Raw genomic sequence first — 19,100 nt, 5'->3', positions numbered from 1 at the left:
ATATATGACAACTACTTATAATATTTAAATATTCCACACGACACCCCGACCTGCGCAGGGCAGAGCCCAGAGGGTTTGGCCGGATGGCCGTGCCGGGGAGGTGTGGGCAGGGGCTTCATGGATGAGGGATGAGGGGGGTCCCTCAGGGCTGTGCCTCAGCCCCGCGGGCTCCGCAGGGTCTGCGTCGATGGCACACAGCGGGGCCAGCGCTCCCGCTGCACGTCGGCAGGGACCGGAGCTGAGCGGGGCAGGTGACACCACGGAAGGACGGGGCCATCCTGAGGCACCTGGACAAGCTGGAGAAGTGGCACCACGAGAACATCAGGAGGTGCCACAAGGCCAGGTGGCAGAACCTGCCCCTGGGTCAGGACAATCCCAGAGTCCTGGAAACATCAAGGCTGGCAGAGACCTGCAGGACCATCCAGTCCCGGCCTCACCAGCACCACCACAATCACCCCCAATCCATGTCCCCAAGGGCCACTTCCAGACCCCTCTGGGACACTTCCAGAGACAGTGACTGCCCCACCTCCCTGGGACACTCATTCCAATGCCTGACCACTCCTGCAGGGAAAAAATTGTTTCTAATCTCTGAGGTCAACCTGCCCTGGTACAGGCCATTTCCTCCCATCCTTTCCCTCGGGCCACGGCAGAACACCCCTCCCCTCAGGGTCTGTCCTGGAGCCTGGCAGAGCCACTGCCTGGCAGCACTGACCCCGTGTCTCAGCTCCCACACTGTTCTCTCCATGGCCTTCCCAGCAAAGCTCACGTGCCCTCAGGGTGAAACACGTTTTCAGGCTGTGTCATGGAGTGTTCACTGAGAGCTACATCAAACTCAGCTGCAGCTTCAGCATCTTCCTCCCTCACAGCTGTTGCCCAAATCAAAACACCTGACACTGTCTACTCCAGAAGGAAGAATTTTATTGCTTCCATCAGCCAGGCTTCCCTGGGAATCACCAACAGGCTGTGCTAGACAGTATCTCTCATGATCTTGCTGAGTTTCTGGATCTTGGACCTTGTTGACATATCCACGAATTTCCTTCAGTTCCTGCCTCAGATCCAAGGGATCTCCGAGCTCCTAAAGCAAAGAAAGAGGGGGAGAGAGCGAAGGAAGCAGCCAGAGCTGCCTCCTGCGCCCCTGGATCCTCCCAGCTGGCAGGAGGATGCCCAGCAGGATGGCCTGGGTGCCTCCCAGCCTTGGGGTCCTCCCCCAGCCTCAGCAAGGTGGATCATCCTCCTCTGGCTCCCTTTCCCTTCCTTCAGGCACAAAGAGCCCCTCCCCGGCCCTGTCGATGATATTCAGGTGTAGAAAAGGAGCCAGCAGCTCCCCCGTGGGGTCCCAAAGCTGAGCTCCTCCCTCCCATCCCGCGGGAGAAGAGCTCCGTGTCCTGCGACAGGGGAAGGCTGTCCGGGAGAAAGAGAAGGCAGAGGGTCCTGCTGTGCAGCTGCCCAGAAACACTCCAGTTAAAGCTGCACACACAGCCCTGCTCTGTGTCAGGAGCACGGACGGGGCTGGGCAGGAAAGGTTCTTGTCCCCCCCAGCAGAGGCTGGCACTGTGCCCCCCTTAGTTCCAAGCCTTTCTGAGTGCAAGGCAAGCAGTGCCAGAAGGAGAATGGGCAGGCCAAGTGTGACTTTCTTGTCCAGTGGTTCCCACTCCATGCTCTGGGCCAGGCAGATCCGTTGAGGAGGGAATGGCAGTTGCTGTGGCCAATGCCTGGCAAGCGGCGCCATTGGCAGGCTCTGCTTCTGTGGGTGAGAGGAGAGGTTTAGAGAGGTTGAGAGAGCTTGAGAGAGGAGAGGGCAGGGGCAGAGAGGGCAGGGGAGAGGAGGGGAGGGAAGGAGGATTGAGAGGGAAATGGAGAGGAGGGGAGGGGGGAGAGGAGAGGGAGAGGGTAAGCGGGTGAGAGGGAAGGGGAGGAGATGAGAGGGGAAGGGGGAGAGGGGAGAGGGGGGGATTGGAGGGTAGGGGAGGTGTGGGGGTGAGTGTGAGTGCATCCATTATGGAAAGCTCTATGGAGTGCACCCTTACTATGCAATATTTTATAATGTAATGTAATGTGATGTAATATAATATGATATAATATATTCTATATACTATACTACTATTATACTGAAATGTTCCTAATATGTGTATTCCTTAGTTCCTCTCTATGCCTATTTCATAGTATTATAAACAGAGTAACCTATTTTCCTAATCTCAATTAATTAATACACATGAAGTGTCTAAATGACTTAGTGGATTTGGGATAAAGGGAAGGGTGAAAGGGAAGAGAGAAAGGAAGAGATGACTTTACGAGGGAGAGAGAGGGAAAGGGAGAGGAAAAAGAGATGCCAAGTTCTTCTTCCAATGTCCCAGTTGCAGCAGTTCAATCTGGCAAGAAAGACAAAGGAAAAGTTCTAAAAGCCACCCAGCCTTGTGAGTGAGAACTGCCCTGAGACAGGCAGCAAAAGTGAGAAGTGATTGACTTGTTGGTTGGAAGGATGTCAGTGTTGGAAGAACAGCCCTGACTCGTGTGTCTGTCTGGCTCAGCTGTTCCCTTTGGGGTTCTGAAGGCCCAATCAAACTCCCACTCCATCCCTAGGGAGGGACGTGCCCCTGCAGGGCACTGGAGGATGTGCAGCCCCAGGAAATGCCTTTCCTGGAGGAACAAGGGCCTGAGGGCACACTCTGAGTTCCACCTTCTCCCATTGTTCTCAAAGAAGGCAGAAGGGGGTGAGCACCCTCAGACCGTGCTGGGCTGATTTCTCTGCAGGTTGTGCCAGGAGCAATCAGGGAGCTCTTGTTTTACATCTTCAGACCTGATCACAGCTCAGTATTGTCTGAGTCCAAAGCTGTAGTTAAACACTATTGCAGAGATGGGACTGCCACCAAATTCCACTGTTTTCTATTGAGGGGGAGCCCTTACAACTTGTGTTATTATAAATAAGTGCTTTTCTAACAACTCTGTGCATTTAGCAACCAAATTCAACCATCTTACCCAGGGATATTTGATGCAGCTGCTTGTGTGTCCAAGGTGGAGCACAATCTTCTTTCTCCTGGGTAGGAGATGGCTCAGGACTCAGCCAACTCCAAGGCTGGGAGAAGCACAAGACACCTTCTCAAAGCAGGATGGAAATTCTGCTTTTTCATGTGGCAAACACACGATGCTGACATTGTTACTCCAGCATTTAACTCACTGCCTTGTCTGTAGCTTTGGCTGGAATCGTTGTCAGTTTGGGGGTTAATGGGCAATGCTCATCTAAAGGAGATTGACATCATTTTTACCTGGACTTTGGATCCTCTTCACCAGGCCTGATGCTGGTGGCACAATCCTGAGAGAAAGCTGGAATTGCAATTCCTGAGTGAGGGAAGGGAGAGAAACCCCCCCAGCAGAAAGAGCTTGACATCACCAGGGGTGACCAGGGGCCCAGGAGCAGGGGTGGGGATTCCCTGGAATGTGGCATTACCTGAACTGGGCTCAGGGCTCAGGCAGCAGGACCACTTCTCGGGCAAGTGCTCGATGCCCTCCGGGAGCTTCTGCCACTCAGACAGGCGTGAGCCACGTCTGGGCTGGGGTGTCCTGGGGGGGAAACAACATCAGGCCTGGCACAGGAAAGGCTCATTCCCACGACTGAGTGAAAAACAACAACAACAACAGGAGGTGGTTGGCACTCACTGCATCTCCTCAACTGGCAGAGCCAAGGGATCTTCCTCCTCCTTCTTCCTTTTCCTGTCATTCCAGGAATCACTGAGCTTCTCTTCCAGGGCTCCCCTGGTGAGTCTACAAGGAAATGATTTGAAAAGGCCACCTGAAATAATCCAATTCTAGCACAACAAGAACCTTTATAAACTCCAGTGACAGAATAAGTGTATGACCCACTCCAATCTCTCAGTTACCTCTTCCTGGGTGGAATGTGGTTGGTATGCACGGAATCTATTCCAGGAGGATTCCTCACAGAACAGAGGACAGAACAGACTCCAGACTTTATTGCCTGTATCTTGGAGAGCAAAGCAAGAAGATGTTCCACAATTAGTACCAAAGGTGTGTCTGACTGGAGCCGCTCAAGCTCCACCTCAAGGTCAGTCCCACTCATTGAGTCATTATCAAGAAAGTGCTGGAAAAGCAGGATTCAGTAACTGCTAAGGATGCAAAGGGGAGGGTCTGGGATGTTAGGAAAGGGTCAGTGGAACTCTGGCAACACGTGCAGGGGGCAGGAGGAACAGGGAGGAACAAGCAGGGGGTACACAAGGTAAAGGTATGGAAGGAGCTGGTTGCATGTAAATCAGGGCTGGGCAGTAACCATGAGCTTTCATTCTTCCTATTTAGAGCAGAAGGGTTTATCAAGTATTTCAGAGTGGGCAACACCATTAGATAGGAAATATAAATTCAAATACCTGTATTCATTTGTGGTGTCAAAATCCTGTGAGTACTGAGTCGGGTTTAGGAAGTTGCAGTGTCAATGCAGTTCATGGCGTGTCAGTCCAAATCCAGTGTCAGTCCAGGTGATGGGATGTCAGTCCTTGTTGAGTGTCAGTCCGGCTGAGTCATGTCCAGGGTGCTGGGCTTGCTGGGGGTCCCTTTCCATGGACAGGGTTCCCCCCTGAAGGTGGTTTTGCCCTTCTGTCCCAATTAGTTCTCTTCTTTCAGTCATTCCTGAAACAGGTCTGAGGTTTGGGGGTCTCTGGTGCTCTTGAGCCCCTCCAGTCCACGGCCACTTCTTGGCCCCGTTCCTGCCCTTGTGCTGTGCCGTCTTGTGCTGATCTCTGGGAAGTGCACCAGGGATGTTTGTCCTGGCAAATGCTGCCCGCCCTGCCATGTCTGGGGAGGGCCTGGCCCTGGGGCAGGGCCTAATCCTCGGGTTGTCCCTCCAGGCAGGAGCGGAAGAGCCTGCCCAGAGCCCGCAGTGCCCGTCTGAGGCGGGAGGGACGTTTCTTGGGGGCAGCCACATCCCCTCTGGGGGCAGCCACATCCCCTCTGGGGGCAGCCATATCCCCTCTGGGGACAGCCACATACCCTCTGGGGGCAGCCACATCCCCTCTGGGGGCAGCCATATCCCCTCTGGGGACAGCCACATCCCCTCTGGGGGCAGCCACATCCCTTCTGGGGACAGCCATATCCCCTCTGGGGGCAGCCACATCCCCTCTGGCGGCCTGGGGCTGCAGCTGGGGAGGAGAGGCCCAGCCTGGCACTCGTCTGCATGGTTGGTTCACATGGAGCTCAGCCCATGCCTGGCGAGGGGCGGGCACTGACAGCCTTTCGTCTCTCTCTTCTGCTTGGGGCAGCTCCAGGACACTCAGTTCTTCCCACTCGTCGTCCTCCTGCCGAAAGGGCTTGACCTCAATGGTGTGGACAGTCACATGTTGTTGCCAGTCCTGCAGTTCCAGCTCTCTGTCGCTGTCATCTTCCCACCGGGATGGCACTGAGCCTCTGTGTTCTTCCCAGTCGGAAAACTCTTGTCCCATGGAGCTGTCCTCATGGGAAAACTCTTTGCCAGGGGAGTCCTCCCAGCTGGACAGCAGGTCCTGGTAGCTACTGAAATGTCCAGGGGACTCCTCCTCCTCCTGGCTGAAGGATTCAGAGCTGGACCGTACCTGTGGGCTGCGACCTCCTTTTCCTTCTGACTGCTCTTCCTGTTTGGAGTGCTCCTTGTCGCTCAGTCCTTGGGAGCCACTCACTTCTCTCTGGGTCAGCTCTTCCTTGATGTTTCCTTCACACTCATCCTGCCGCCGAAAGGGCTTGACCTCAATGGTGTGGACGGTCACGTGTTGTTGCCAGTACTGCAGTGCCAGCTCTCTGTCCCTCTCATCTTCCCACCGGCATAGCACTGAGCCTCCGTGTTCTTCCCAGCTGGAGCTACTTCCTTCTCCTTGGGACAGCTCTTGCTTGATGTTTTCCTCCCAGTCAGACACTTCCTGGTAGCTCTTCCCTTCTCCTTGGGGCTCCTCTTCCTCAGTGTATTCTTCCCAGTCAGACAGTTTTTGGTCGGCCTTGCCTTGCCCAGGGAACAGCTCCTGCTCAGGGAGGTCTTCCCCTTGGGACACTTGTTGGCATGTGTTATTTTCTTGGGACAGCTCCTGGTCTTCCTCATCTTCCCACTGGGAAGCCTCTTGGTCAACGTGGTATGTCCAGTGTATCCCTTCCCCAGCCGGGGCCCCCTCCTGGGTCTCTTGCAGTGCCTGGACTGATTCCCCCTCTGCCTCCTTGTCTTCTTCCTGCTCACTGAGGATCTGGGTTCGCAGCTCAGGAGCCGAGGGGCTGGAGGGGGAGCAGAGGCTCTGTGGGGCAGGGACTGGGCTCTCTGGGGCAGGAACTGGGCTCTCTTCCCTTTCTTCTGAAACTGTTGTTACCACCTCTGCAGCCCTGCTCTGCTCCAGGTGTCCCTGTGCCTGCAGCTGCTGGATGGATCTCCTGAGCTCAAGCTCAGCCTGGCTCAGGATCTCAGTGCTGATGAGCCCAGCAAAGTCCAGCAGGGCCTGGCTGCCCTCTGAGGGTCGCTGTGGGGCAGAGACTGGGCTATTCTCCCCAACTACTAGAACTGTTGTTACCATCTCTGCAGCCCTGCTCTGCTCCAGCTCTCTCTGTGCCGGAAGCTGCTGGATGGATCTCCTGAGCTCACGCTCAGCCTGGCTCAGGATCTCAGTCCTGATGCGATCAGCAAAGTCCAGCAGGGCGTGGCTCCTCTCTGAGGGGCCCTGTGGGGCAGGAACTGGGCTCTCTTCCCTTTCTACTGGAACTGTTGTTACCACCTCTGCAGCCATGGTTTGCTCCAGGTGTCCCTGTGCCTGCAGCTGCTGGACGGATCTCCGGAGCTCAAGCTCAGCCTGGCTCAGGATCTCAGTGCTGATGAGCTCAGCGAAGTCCAGCAGGGCCTGGCTGCCCTCTGAGGGGCCCTGTGGGGCAGGAACTGGGCCCTGTGGGGCAGGGACTGGGCTCTGTGGGGCAAGGACTGGGCTCTCTTCCCTTTCTGATGGAACTGTTCTTACCATCTCTGCAACCCTGCTCTGCTCCACATCTCTCTCTTCCTCCAGCTCCTGGCTCAGTCTCTTCACCTCAAGCAGAGCATTGCCCAGCATCTCACTGAAGATCTGACGCTCTGCCTCCATCAGGGCCGGGATGCCATCTGAGATACTCTCCAGAGTATTGACTGGGGTCTGTGGCAATTCTGGGCTAACTGTTCTCACTGACTCTGCAGTCAGGCTTTCTTCCAGCTCTCTCTCTTCCTCCTCCTGCTGGCTGGATCCCTGGAGCTCAAGCTCAGCCTGGCTCAGGATCTCACTGGACATGTCCTGGTTTGCGTCCAGCAGGGCCTGGCTGCCCTCTGAGGGGCTCTGTGGGACAGGGACCGGTGTAGTGTCCGTGGGACTCAGCAGTGCAGGAGCTGAGCTGGGCAGCTCAGGGGCTGCCTCTCCTGCCACCTCTGTGCCCACACTGCTGGGAGAGCTGGACCCCTCCTGGGGAACAGTGTGGGCGTCCTCCTCGTTCACTGGGCCCAAGGCATTGTCACAGACATTGCAGGTGACATCCTCTTTCCTCTGGGACAGCTCTGGGCCCATCTCACCTTCCCCTTGGGACAGCTCCTGGACACTGTAGTCTGTCCCTTGGCACGGCTCTGGGTTTGTCTCGCCTTCCCCTCGGGACAGCTCTTCCTCCATGCAAGACTTCCAGTCTTTCCCCTCCCCAGCCAAGGCCCCCTCCTCAGTCTCTTGCACTGCCAGCAGTGACTCCCCCTCTGTCTCCTCCTGCTGCCCACTGAGGGCTTGGCCTTGCACCTCAGGAGTCGAGGGGCTGGAGGGGGAGCAGGGGCTCTGTGGGGCAGGAACTGGGCTCTCTTCCCTTTCTGATGGAACTGTTCCCACCATCTCTGCAGCCCTGCTCTGCTCCAGCTCTCTCTGTTCCTCCAGCTCCTGGCTCAGTCTCTGCACCTCAAGCAGAGCATTGCTCTGTGGGGCAGGGACATCGCTCTCTGTCCCTGCTGATGGCTCCTGCTCTCCAAAGGCTGGAGAACCTTCTGCCTTTTCCTCCTCAGCACTGAGAGGCCCCTGGGGCTCCTTCTCCTCCTCAGCAGCTCTGGCTGGGGCAGCAGCTGCTGGCTCAGTGTCCGTGGGACTCAGCGGGGCAGGAGCTGAGCTGGGCAGCTCAGGGGCTGCCTCTCCTGCCACCTCTGTGCCCACACTGCTGGGAGAGCTGGGCCCCTCCTGGGGACAAGTCTGGGAGTCCCCAGCATTCCCAGGGTGTAAAGCTTTGTCCCAGGTGGTACAACCAACATCAGCTCCCCATCGGGACAGCTTTTTCTCCCTCACATCTCTCTCCCTTTGGGGCAGCTTCTGGGCACTGTAGTTTTGGATTGGGTCTTGGTCTCTTACATCTCTGCTCTGGGACAGCTCCTTTCCTCTTACATCTTCTTCCCATGAGGGGAGTTCCCTGGGTCTCTGAACTCTCCTCAAGGTCAGCTCTGTCCCTCTCACATCTTTCTCCAATGAGGAAAGATCCCTGGGTCTCTGAACTCTCCTCAGGATCTGGTCTTGGCCTCTCAGTTCTTCTCCCCATTCGGACAGCCATTGAGGTGGCTTTTTTTCTTCCAAATGGGACAGCTCTTGGACTGTCACACTTGCTTCCCATTGGGTCACCTCTGTGTACCTCACACCACCTTCTTCCCATTGGTGCAGCTCCTGGACTGTCACCTTTTCTTCCCGTTGGTGCAGCTCTGGTTGTCTCCTGTCATGCCACTGGGAGAGTTCCCGGACTGTCACCTTTTCTTCCCTCTGGTAGAGCTCTCGCTGTCTCCTGGCTCTCCGCTGGGAACGTTCTCGGACTGTCACTTCTTCTTCCCATTGGTAGAGCTCTTGGAGTGTCACATCTTGGCTTCTGGTGACATCGCCAGACCGGGAGAGCTCTTGATCCTTGTCGTCATTCCAGTCTTTGTCCATGTCAAGAAAGGTCCCCTCCTCAGTCAGGGACAGTGGCAGGTCTGACTCGCCCACTGCCCCCTCCCACTGCCCGCTGAGTGCCTGGTCTTCCATCCAGCTGGGCAAGGGGCTGGGGGACTTGGATTTGGGGTTCCTCTTCTGCTTCTCCATCTGCGTTGTCCTCTGCTCTAGCAGGATCCAGGGAGCTGCTTCACGCTGGCCGAGCTGCTCTCCTGGCTGGGGCACCCCCGGGCTCTGCGCTCCTTAAATAGCCCTGGGCAGGGCGGGGCTCTGGGCATCACCGTGGCCCGTGTCACAAAGGGCCCTGGAAGGCACCTGGGATGTCACAAAGGGCCACCATTTAAGCCTCCATTCTCTCTGTCTATCTCCCTTCGGGAGATCTTGCTCCCAGCACCTCCCTGCAGGACTGTGGCACACACAATTACTCCAAAACAAATAAAAGTTACATCAAAAAATAATAAATCATTATAAAATAAAAAATTATTTAAAACTAAAATACAAGAAACTAAATATTATAATAATGATAGTATGTGCTCCAATATATAATATTGATAGAAATCTATACCATATATGACAACTACTTATAATATTTAAATATTCCACACGACACCCCGACCTGCGCAGGGCAGAGCCCAGAGGGTTTGGCCGGATGGCCGTGCCGGGGAGGTGTGGGCAGGGGCTTCATGGATGAGGGATGAGGGGGGTCCCTCAGGGCTGTGCCTCAGCCCCGCGGGCTCCGCAGGGTCTGCGTCGATGGCACACAGCGGGGCCAGCGCTCCCGCTGCACGTCGGCAGGGACCGGAGCTGAGCGGGGCAGGTGACACCACGGAAGGACGGGGCCATCCTGAGGCACCTGGACAAGCTGGAGAAGTGGCACCACGAGAACATCAGGAGGTGCCACAAGGCCAGGTGGCAGAACCTGCCCCTGGGTCAGGACAATCCCAGAGTCCTGGAAACATCAAGGCTGGCAGAGACCTGCAGGACCATCCAGTCCCGGCCTCACCAGCACCACCACAATCACCCCCAATCCATGTCCCCAAGGGCCACTTCCAGACCCCTCTGGGACACTTCCAGAGACAGTGACTGCCCCACCTCCCTGGGACACTCATTCCAATGCCTGACCACTCCTGCAGGGAAAAAATTGTTTCTAATCTCTGAGGTCAACCTGCCCTGGTACAGGCCATTTCCTCCCATCCTTTCCCTCGGGCCACGGCAGAACACCCCTCCCCTCAGGGTCTGTCCTGGAGCCTGGCAGAGCCACTGCCTGGCAGCACTGACCCCGTGTCTCAGCTCCCACACTGTTCTCTCCATGGCCTTCCCAGCAAAGCTCACGTGCCCTCAGGGTGAAACACGTTTTCAGGCTGTGTCATGGAGTGTTCACTGAGAGCTACATCAAACTCAGCTGCAGCTTCAGCATCTTCCTCCCTCACAGCTGTTGCCCAAATCAAAACACCTGACACTGTCTACTCCAGAAGGAAGAATTTTATTGCTTCCATCAGCCAGGCTTCCCTGGGAATCACCAACAGGCTGTGCTAGACAGTATCTCTCATGATCTTGCTGAGTTTCTGGATCTTGGACCTTGTTGACATATCCACGAATTTCCTTCAGTTCCTGCCTCAGATCCAAGGGATCTCCGAGCTCCTAAAGCAAAGAAAGAGGGGGAGAGAGCGAAGGAAGCAGCCAGAGCTGCCTCCTGCGCCCCTGGATCCTCCCAGCTGGCAGGAGGATGCCCAGCAGGATGGCCTGGGTGCCTCCCAGCCTTGGGGTCCTCCCCCAGCCTCAGCAAGGTGGATCATCCTCCTCTGGCTCCCTTTCCCTTCCTTCAGGCACAAAGAGCCCCTCCCCGGCCCTGTCGATGATATTCAGGTGTAGAAAAGGAGCCAGCAGCTCCCCCGTGGGGTCCCAAAGCTGAGCTCCTCCCTCCCATCCCGCGGGAGAAGAGCTCCGTGTCCTGCGACAGGGGAAGGCTGTCCGGGAGAAAGAGAAGGCAGAGGGTCCTGCTGTGCAGCTGCCCAGAAACACTCCAGTTAAAGCTGCACACACAGCCCTGCTCTGTGTCAGGAGCACGGGCAGGGCTGGGCAGGAAAGGTTCTTGTCCCCCCCAGCAGAGGCTGGCACTGTGCCCCCCTTAGTTCCAAGCCTTTCTGAGTGCAAGGCAAGCAGTGCCAGAAGGAGAATGGGCAGGCCAAGTGTGACTTTCTTGTCCAGTGGTTCCCACTCCATGCTCTGGGCCAGGCAGATCCGTTGAGGAGGGAATGGCAGTTGCTGTGGCCAATGCCTGGCAAGCGGCGCCATTGGCAGGCTCTGCTTCTGTGGGTGAGAGGAGAGGTTTAGAGAGGTTGAGAGAGCTTGAGAGAGGAGAGGGCAGGGGCAGAGAGGGCAGGGGAGAGGAGGGGAGGGAAGGAGGATTGAGAGGGAAATGGAGAGGAGGGGAGGGGGGAGAGGAGAGGGAGAGGGTAAGCGGGTGAGAGGGAAGGGGAGGAGATGAGAGGGGAAGGGGGAGAGGGGAGAGGGGGGGATTGGAGGGTAGGGGAGGTGTGGGGGTGAGTGTGAGTGCATCCATTATGGAAAGCTCTATGGAGTGCACCCTTACTATGCAATATTTTATAATGTAATGTAATGTGATGTAATATAATATGATATAATATATTCTATATACTATACTACTATTATACTGAAATGTTCCTAATATGTGTATTCCTTAGTTCCTCTCTATGCCTATTTCATAGTATTATAAACAGAGTAACCTATTTTCCTAATCTCAATTAATTAATACACATGAAGTGTCTAAATGACTTAGTGGATTTGGGATAAAGGGAAGGGTGAAAGGGAAGAGAGAAAGGAAGAGATGACTTTACGAGGGAGAGAGAGGGAAAGGGAGAGGAAAAAGAGATGCCAAGTTCTTCTTCCAATGTCCCAGTTGCAGCAGTTCAATCTGGCAAGAAAGACAAAGGAAAAGTTCTAAAAGCCACCCAGCCTTGTGAGTGAGAACTGCCCTGAGACAGGCAGCAAAAGTGAGAAGTGATTGACTTGTTGGTTGGAAGGATGTCAGTGTTGGAAGAACAGCCCTGACTCGTGTGTCTGTCTGGCTCAGCTGTTCCCTTTGGGGTTCTGAAGGCCCAATCAAACTCCCACTCCATCCCTAGGGAGGGACGTGCCCCTGCAGGGCACTGGAGGATGTGCAGCCCCAGGAAATGCCTTTCCTGGAGGAACAAGGGCCTGAGGGCACACTCTGAGTTCCACCTTCTCCCATTGTTCTCAAAGAAGGCAGAAGGGGGTGAGCACCCTCAGACCGTGCTGGGCTGATTTCTCTGCAGGTTGTGCCAGGAGCAATCAGGGAGCTCTTGTTTTACATCTTCAGACCTGATCACAGCTCAGTATTGTCTGAGTCCAAAGCTGTAGTTAAACACTATTGCAGAGATGGGACTGCCACCAAATTCCACTGTTTTCTATTGAGGGGGAGCCCTTACAACTTGTGTTATTATAAATAAGTGCTTTTCTAACAACTCTGTGCATTTAGCAACCAAATTCAACCATCTTACCCAGGGATATTTGATGCAGCTGCTTGTGTGTCCAAGGTGGAGCACAATCTTCTTTCTCCTGGGTAGGAGATGGCTCAGGACTCAGCCAACTCCAAGGCTGGGAGAAGCACAAGACACCTTCTCAAAGCAGGATGGAAATTCTGCTTTTTCATGTGGCAAACACACGATGCTGACATTGTTACTCCAGCATTTAACTCACTGCCTTGTCTGTAGCTTTGGCTGGAATCGTTGTCAGTTTGGGGGTTAATGGGCAATGCTCATCTAAAGGAGATTGACATCATTTTTACCTGGACTTTGGATCCTCTTCACCAGGCCTGATGCTGGTGGCACAATCCTGAGGGAAAGCTGGAATTGCAATTCCTGAGTGAGGGAAGGGAGAGAAACCCCCCCAGCAGAAAGAGCTTGACATCACCAGGGGTGACCAGGGGCCCAGGAGCAGGGGTGGGGATTCCCTGGAATGTGGCATTACCTGAACTGGGCTCAGGGCTCAGGCAGCAGGACCACTTCTCGGGCAAGTGCTCGATGCCCTCCGGGAGCTTCTGCCACTCAGACAGGCGTGAGCCACGTCTGGGCTGGGGTGTCCTGGGGGGGAAACAACATCAGGCCTGGCACAGGAAAGGCTCATTCCCACGACTGAGTGAAAAACAACAACAACAACAGGAGGTGGTTGGCACTCACTGCATCTCCTCAACTGGCAGAGCCAAGGGATCTTCCTCCTCCTTCTTCCTTTTCCTGTCATTCCAGGAATCACTGAGCTTCTCTTCCAGGGCTCCCCTGGTGAGTCTACAAGGAAATGATTTGAAAAGGCCACCTGAAATAATCCAATTCTAGCACAACAAGAACCTTTATAAACTCCAGTGACAGAATAAGTGTATGACCCACTCCAATCTCTCAGTTACCTCTTCCTGGGTGGAATGTGGTTGGTATGCACGGAATCTATTCCAGGAGGATTCCTCACAGAACAGAGGACAGAACAGACTCCAGACTTTATTGCCTGTATCTTGGAGAGCAAAGCAAGAAGATGTTCCACAATTAGTACCAAAGGTGTGTCTGACTGGAGCCACTCAAGCTCCACCTCAAGGTCAGTCCCACTCATTGAGTCATTATCAAGAAAGTGCTGGAAAAGCAGGATTCAGTAACTGCTAAGGATGCAAAGGGGAGGGTCTGGGATGTTAGGAAAGGGTCAGTGGAACTCTGGCAACACGTGCAGGGGGCAGGAGGAACAGGGAGGAACAAGCAGGGGGTACACAAGGTAAAGGTATGGAAGGAGCTGGTTGCATGTAAATCAGGGCTGGGCAGTAACCATGAGCTTTCATTCTTCCTATTTAGAGCAGAAGGGTTTATCAAGTATTTCAGAGTGGGCAACACCATTAGATAGGAAATATAAATTCAAATACCTGTATTCATTTGTGGTGTCAAAATCCTGTGAGTACTGAGTCGGGTTTAGGAAGTTGCAGTGTCAATGCAGTTCATGGCGTGTCAGTCCAAATCCAGTGTCAGTCCAGGTGATGGGATGTCAGTCCTTGTTGAGTGTCAGTCCGGCTGAGTCATGTCCAGGGTGCTGGGCTTGCTGGGGGTCCCTTTCCATGGACAGGGTTCCCCCCTGAAGGTGGTTTTGCCCTTCTGTCCCAATTAGTTCTCTTCTTTCAGTCATTCCTGAAACAGGTCTGAGGTTTGGGGGTCTCTGGTGCTCTTGAGCCCCTCCAGTCCACGGCCACTTCTTGGCCCCGTTCCTGCCCTTGTGCTGTGCCGTCTTGTGCTGATCTCTGGGAAGTGCACCAGGGATGTTTGTCCTGGCAAATGCTGCCCGCCCTGCCATGTCTGGGGAGGGCCTGGCCCTGGGGCAGGGCCTAATCCTCGGGTTGTCCCTCCAGGCAGGAGCGGAAGAGCCTGCCCAGAGCCCGCAGTGCCCGTCTGAGGCGGGAGGGACGTTTCTTGGGGGCAGCCACATCCCCTCTGGGGGCAGCCACATCCCCTCTGGGGGCAGCCATATCCCCTCTGGGGACAGCCACATACCCTCTGGGGGCAGCCACATCCCCTCTGGGGGCAGCCATATCCCCTCTGGGGACAGCCACATCCCCTCTGGGGGCAGCCACATCCCTTCTGGGGACAGCCATATCCCCTCTGGGGGCAGCCACATCCCCTCTGGGGGCCTGGGGCTGCAGCTGGGGAGGAGAGGCCCAGCCTGGCACTCGTCTGCATGGTTGGTTCACATGGAGCTCAGCCCATGCCTGGCGAGGGGCGGGCACTGACAGCCTTTCCTCTCTCTCTTCTGCTTGGGGCAGCTCCAGGACACTCAGTTCTTCCCACTCGTCGTCCTCCTGCCGAAAGGGCTTGACCTCAATGGTGTGGACAGTCACATGTTGTTGCCAGTCCTGCAGTTCCAGCTCTCTGTCGCTGTCATCTTCCCACCGGGATGGCACTGAGCCTCTGTGTTCTTCCCAGTCGGAAAACTCTTGTCCCATGGAGCTGTCCTCATGGGAAAACTCTTTGCCAGGGGAGTCCTCCCAGCTGGACAGCAGGTCCTGGTAGCTACTGAAATGTCCAGGGGACTCCTCCTCCTCCTGGCTGAAGGATTCAGAGCTGGACCGTACCTGTGGGCTGCGACCTCCTTTTCCTTCTGACTGCTCTTCCTGTTTGGAGTGCTCCTTGTCGCTCAGTCCTTGGGAGCCACTCACTTCTCTCTGGGTCAGCTCTTCCTTGATGTTTCCTTCACACTCATCCTGCCGCCGAAAGGGCTTGACCTCAATGGTGTGGACGGTCACGTGTTGTTGCCAGTACTGCAGTGCCAGCTCTCTGTCCCTCTCATCTTCCCACCGGCATAGCACTGAGCCTCCGTGTTCTTCCCAGCTGGAGCTACTTCCTTCTCCTTGGGACAGCTCTTGCTTGATGTTTTCCTCCCAGTCAGACACTTCCTGGTAGCTCTTCCCTTCTCCTTGGGGCTCCTCTTCCTCAGTGTATTCTTCCCAGTCAGACAGTTTTTGGTCGGCCTTGCCTTGCCCAGGGAACAGCTCCTGCTCAGGGAGGTCTTCCCCTTGGGACACTTGTTGGCATGTGTTATTTTCTTGGGACAGCTCCTGGTCTTCCTCATCTTCCCACTGGGAAGCCTCTTGGTCAACGTGGTATGTCCAGTGTATCCCTTCCCCAGCCGGGGCCCCCTCCTGGGTCTCTTGCAGTGCCTGGACTGATTCCCCCTCTGCCTCCTTGTCTTCTTCCTGCTCACTGAGGATCTGGGTTCGCAGCTCAGGAGCCGAGGGGCTGGAGGGGGAGCAGAGGCTCTGTGGGGCAGGGACTGGGCTCTCTGGGGCAGGAACTGGGCTCTCTTCCCTTTCTTCTGAAACTGTTGTTACCACCTCTGCAGCCCTGCTCTGCTCCAGGTGTCCCTGTGCCTGCAGCTGCTGGATGGATCTCCTGAGCTCAAGCTCAGCCTGGCTCAGGATCTCAGTGCTGATGAGCCCAGCAAAGTCCAGCAGGGCCTGGCTGCCCTCTGAGGGTCGCTGTGGGGCAGAGACTGGGCTATTCTCCCCAACTACTAGAACTGTTGTTACCATCTCTGCAGCCCTGCTCTGCTCCAGCTCTCTCTGTGCCGGAAGCTGCTGGATGGATCTCCTGAGCTCACGCTCAGCCTGGCTCAGGATCTCAGTCCTGATGCGATCAGCAAAGTCCAGCAGGGCGTGGCTCCTCTCTGAGGGGCCCTGTGGGGCAGGAACTGGGCTCTCTTCCCTTTCTACTGGAACTGTTGTTACCACCTCTGCAGCCATGGTTTGCTCCAGGTGTCCCTGTGCCTGCAGCTGCTGGACGGATCTCCGGAGCTCAAGCTCAGCCTGGCTCAGGATCTCAGTGCTGATGAGCTCAGCGAAGTCCAGCAGGGCCTGGCTGCCCTCTGAGCGGCCCTGTGGGGCAGGAACTGGGCCCTGTGGGGCAGGGACTGGGCTCTGTGGGGCAAGGACTGGGCTCTCTTCCCTTTCTGATGGAACTGTTCTCACCATCTCTGCAACCCTGCTCTGCTCCACATCTCTCTCTTCCTCCAGCTCCTGGCTCACTCTCTGCACCTCAAGCAGAGCATTGCCCAGCATCTCACTGAAGATCTGACGCTCTGCCTCCATCAGGGCCGGGATGCCATCTGAGATACTCTCCAGAGTATTGACTGGGGTCTGTGGCAATTCTGGGCTAACTGTTCTCACTGACTCTGCAGTCAGGCTTTCTTCCAGCTCTCTCTCTTCCTCCTCCTGCTGGCTGGATCCCTGGAGCTCAAGCTCAGCCTGGCTCAGGATCTCACTGGACATGTCCTGGTTTGCGTCCAGCAGGGCCTGGCTGCCCTCTGAGGGGCTCTGTGGGACAGGGACCGGTGTAGTGTCCGTGGGACTCAGCGGTGCAGGAGCTGAGCTGGGCAGCTCAGGGGCTGCCTCTCCTGCCACCTCTGTGCCCACACTGCTGGGAGAGCTGGACCCCTCCTGGGGAACAGTGTGGGCGTCCTCCTCGTTCACTGGGCCCAAGGCATTGTCACAGACATTGCAGGTGACATCCTCTTTCCTCTGGGACAGCTCTGGGCCCATCTCACCTTCCCCTTGGGACAGCTCCTGGACACTGTAGTCTGTCCCTTGGCACGGCTCTGGGTTTGTCTCGCCTTCCCCTCGGGACAGCTCTTCCTCCATGCAAGACTTCCAGTCTTTCCCCTCCCCAGCCAAGGCCCCCTCCTCAGTCTCTTGCACTGCCAGCAGTGACTCCCCCTCTGTCTCCTCCTGCTGCCCACTGAGGGCTTGGCCTTGCACCTCAGGAGTCGAGGGGCTGGAGGGGGAGCAGGGGCTCTGTGGGGCAGGAACTGGGCTCTGTGGGGCAGGAACTGGGCTCTGTGGGGCAGGGACTGGGCTCTCTTCCCTTTCTGATGAAACTGTTCCCACCATCTCTGCAGCCCTGCTCTGCTCCAGCTCTCTCTGTTCCTCCAGCTCCTGGCTCAGTCTCTGCACCTCAAGCAGAGCATTGCTCTGTGGGGCAGGGACATCGCTCTCTGTCCCTGCTGATGGCTCCTGCTCTCCAAAGGCTGGAGAACCTTCTGCCTTTTCCTCCTCAGCACTGAGAGGCCCCTGGGGCTCCTTCTCCTCCTCAGCAGCTCTGGCTGGGGCAGCAGCTGCTGGCTCAGTGTCCGTGGGACTCAGCGGGGCAGGAGCTGAGCTGGGCAGCTCAGGGGCTGCCTCTCCTGCCACCTCTGTGCCCACACTGCTGGGAGAGCTGGGCCCCTCCTGGGGACAAGTCTGGGAGTCCCCAGCATTCCCAGGGTGTAAAGCTTTGTCCCAGGTGGTACAACCAACATCAGCTCCCCATCGGGACAGCTTTTTCTCCCTCACATCTCTCTCCCTTTGGGGCAGCTTCTGGGCACTGTAGTTTTGGATTGGGTCTTGGTCTCTTACATCTCTGCTCTGGGACAGCTCCTTTCCTCTTACATCTTCTTCCCATGAGGGGAGTTCCCTGGGTCTCTGAACTCTCCTCAAGGTCAGCTCTGTCCCTCTCACATCTTCCTCCAATGAGGAAAGATCCCTGGGTCTCTGAACTCTCCTCAGGATCTGGTCTTGGCCTCTCAGTTCTTCTCCCCATTCGGACAGCCATTGAGGTGGCTTTTTTTCTTCCAAATGGGACAGCTCTTGGACTGTCACACTTTCTTCCCATTGGGTCACCTCTGTGTACCTCACACCACCTTCTTCCCATTGGTGCAGCTCCTGGACTGTCACCTTTTCTTCCCGTTGGTGCAGCTCTGGTTGTCTCCTGTCATGCCACTGGGAGAGTTCCCGGACTGTCACCTTTTCTTCCCTCTGGTAGAGCTCTCGCTGTCTCCTGGCTCTCCGCTGGGAACGTTCTCGGACTGTCACTTCTTCTTCCCATTGGTAGAGCTCTTGGAGTGTCACATCTTGGCTTCTGGTGACATCGCCAGACCGGGAGAGCTCTTGATCCTTGTCGTCATTCCAGTCTTTGTCCATGTCAAGAAAGGTCCCCTCCTCAGTCAGGGACAGTGGCAGGTCTGACTCGCCCACTGCCCCCTCCCACTGCCCGCTGAGTGCCTGGTCTTCCATCCAGCTGGGCAAGGGGCTGGGGGACTTGGATTTGGGGTTCCTCTTCTGCTTCTCCATCTGCGTTGTCCTCTGCTCTAGCAGGATCCAGGGAGCTGCTTCACGCTGGCCGAGCTGCTCTCCTGGCTGGGGCACCCCCGGGCTCTGCGCTCCTTAAATAGCCCTGGGCAGGGCGGGGCTCTGGGCATCACCGTGGCCCGTGTCACAAAGGGCCCTGGAAGGCACCTGGGATGTCACAAAGGGCCACCATTTAAGCCTCCATTCTCTCTGTCTATCTCCCTTCGGGAGATCTTGCTCCCAGCACCTCCCTGCAGGACTGTGGCACACACAATTACTCCAAAACAAATAAAAGTTACATCAAAAAATAATAAATCATTATAAAATAAAAAATTATTTAAAACTAAAATACAAGAAACTAAATATTATAATAATGATAGTATGTACTCCAATATATAATATTGATAGAAATCTATACCATATATGACAACTACTTATAATATTTAAATATTCCACACGACACCCCGACCTGCGCAGGGCAGAGCCCAGAGGGTTTGGCCGGATGGCCGTGCCGGGGAGGTGTGGGCAGGGGC

At 55.7% G+C, this 19,100-nt stretch overlaps 2 protein-coding genes across 2 annotated transcripts; both read right to left on the bottom strand.

The window, feature by feature from the left end:
• Positions 1 to 155: 155 nt before the first annotated feature.
• On the bottom strand, positions 156 to 9,056 carry LOC139678252 (trichohyalin-like). Its single transcript, XM_071568961.1, has 5 exons — positions 6,963 to 9,056; positions 6,525 to 6,869; positions 5,208 to 6,254; positions 959 to 1,075; positions 156 to 296 (listed from the first exon to the last, which is right to left on the bottom strand). The coding sequence occupies exons 1-5, from the start codon at positions 9,054 to 9,056 to the stop codon at positions 156 to 158; spliced, it is 3,744 nt and encodes a 1,247-aa protein (XP_071425062.1).
• Positions 9,057 to 9,627: 571 nt separating this feature from the next.
• LOC139678245 (trichohyalin-like) lies at positions 9,628 to 18,570 on the bottom strand. Its single transcript, XM_071568948.1, has 5 exons — positions 16,435 to 18,570; positions 15,997 to 16,341; positions 14,680 to 15,726; positions 10,431 to 10,547; positions 9,628 to 9,768 (listed from the first exon to the last, which is right to left on the bottom strand). The coding sequence occupies exons 1-5, from the start codon at positions 18,568 to 18,570 to the stop codon at positions 9,628 to 9,630; spliced, it is 3,786 nt and encodes a 1,261-aa protein (XP_071425049.1).
• Between the last annotated feature and the right edge of the window lie 530 nt (positions 18,571 to 19,100).

Source organism: Pithys albifrons, chromosome 1, assembly GCF_047495875.1.
Source record: "Pithys albifrons albifrons isolate INPA30051 chromosome 1, PitAlb_v1, whole genome shotgun sequence".
NCBI classification, from domain to species: Eukaryota; Metazoa; Chordata; class Aves; order Passeriformes; family Thamnophilidae; genus Pithys; species Pithys albifrons.
This window is presented reverse-complemented; position numbering and strand designations above follow the sequence as displayed.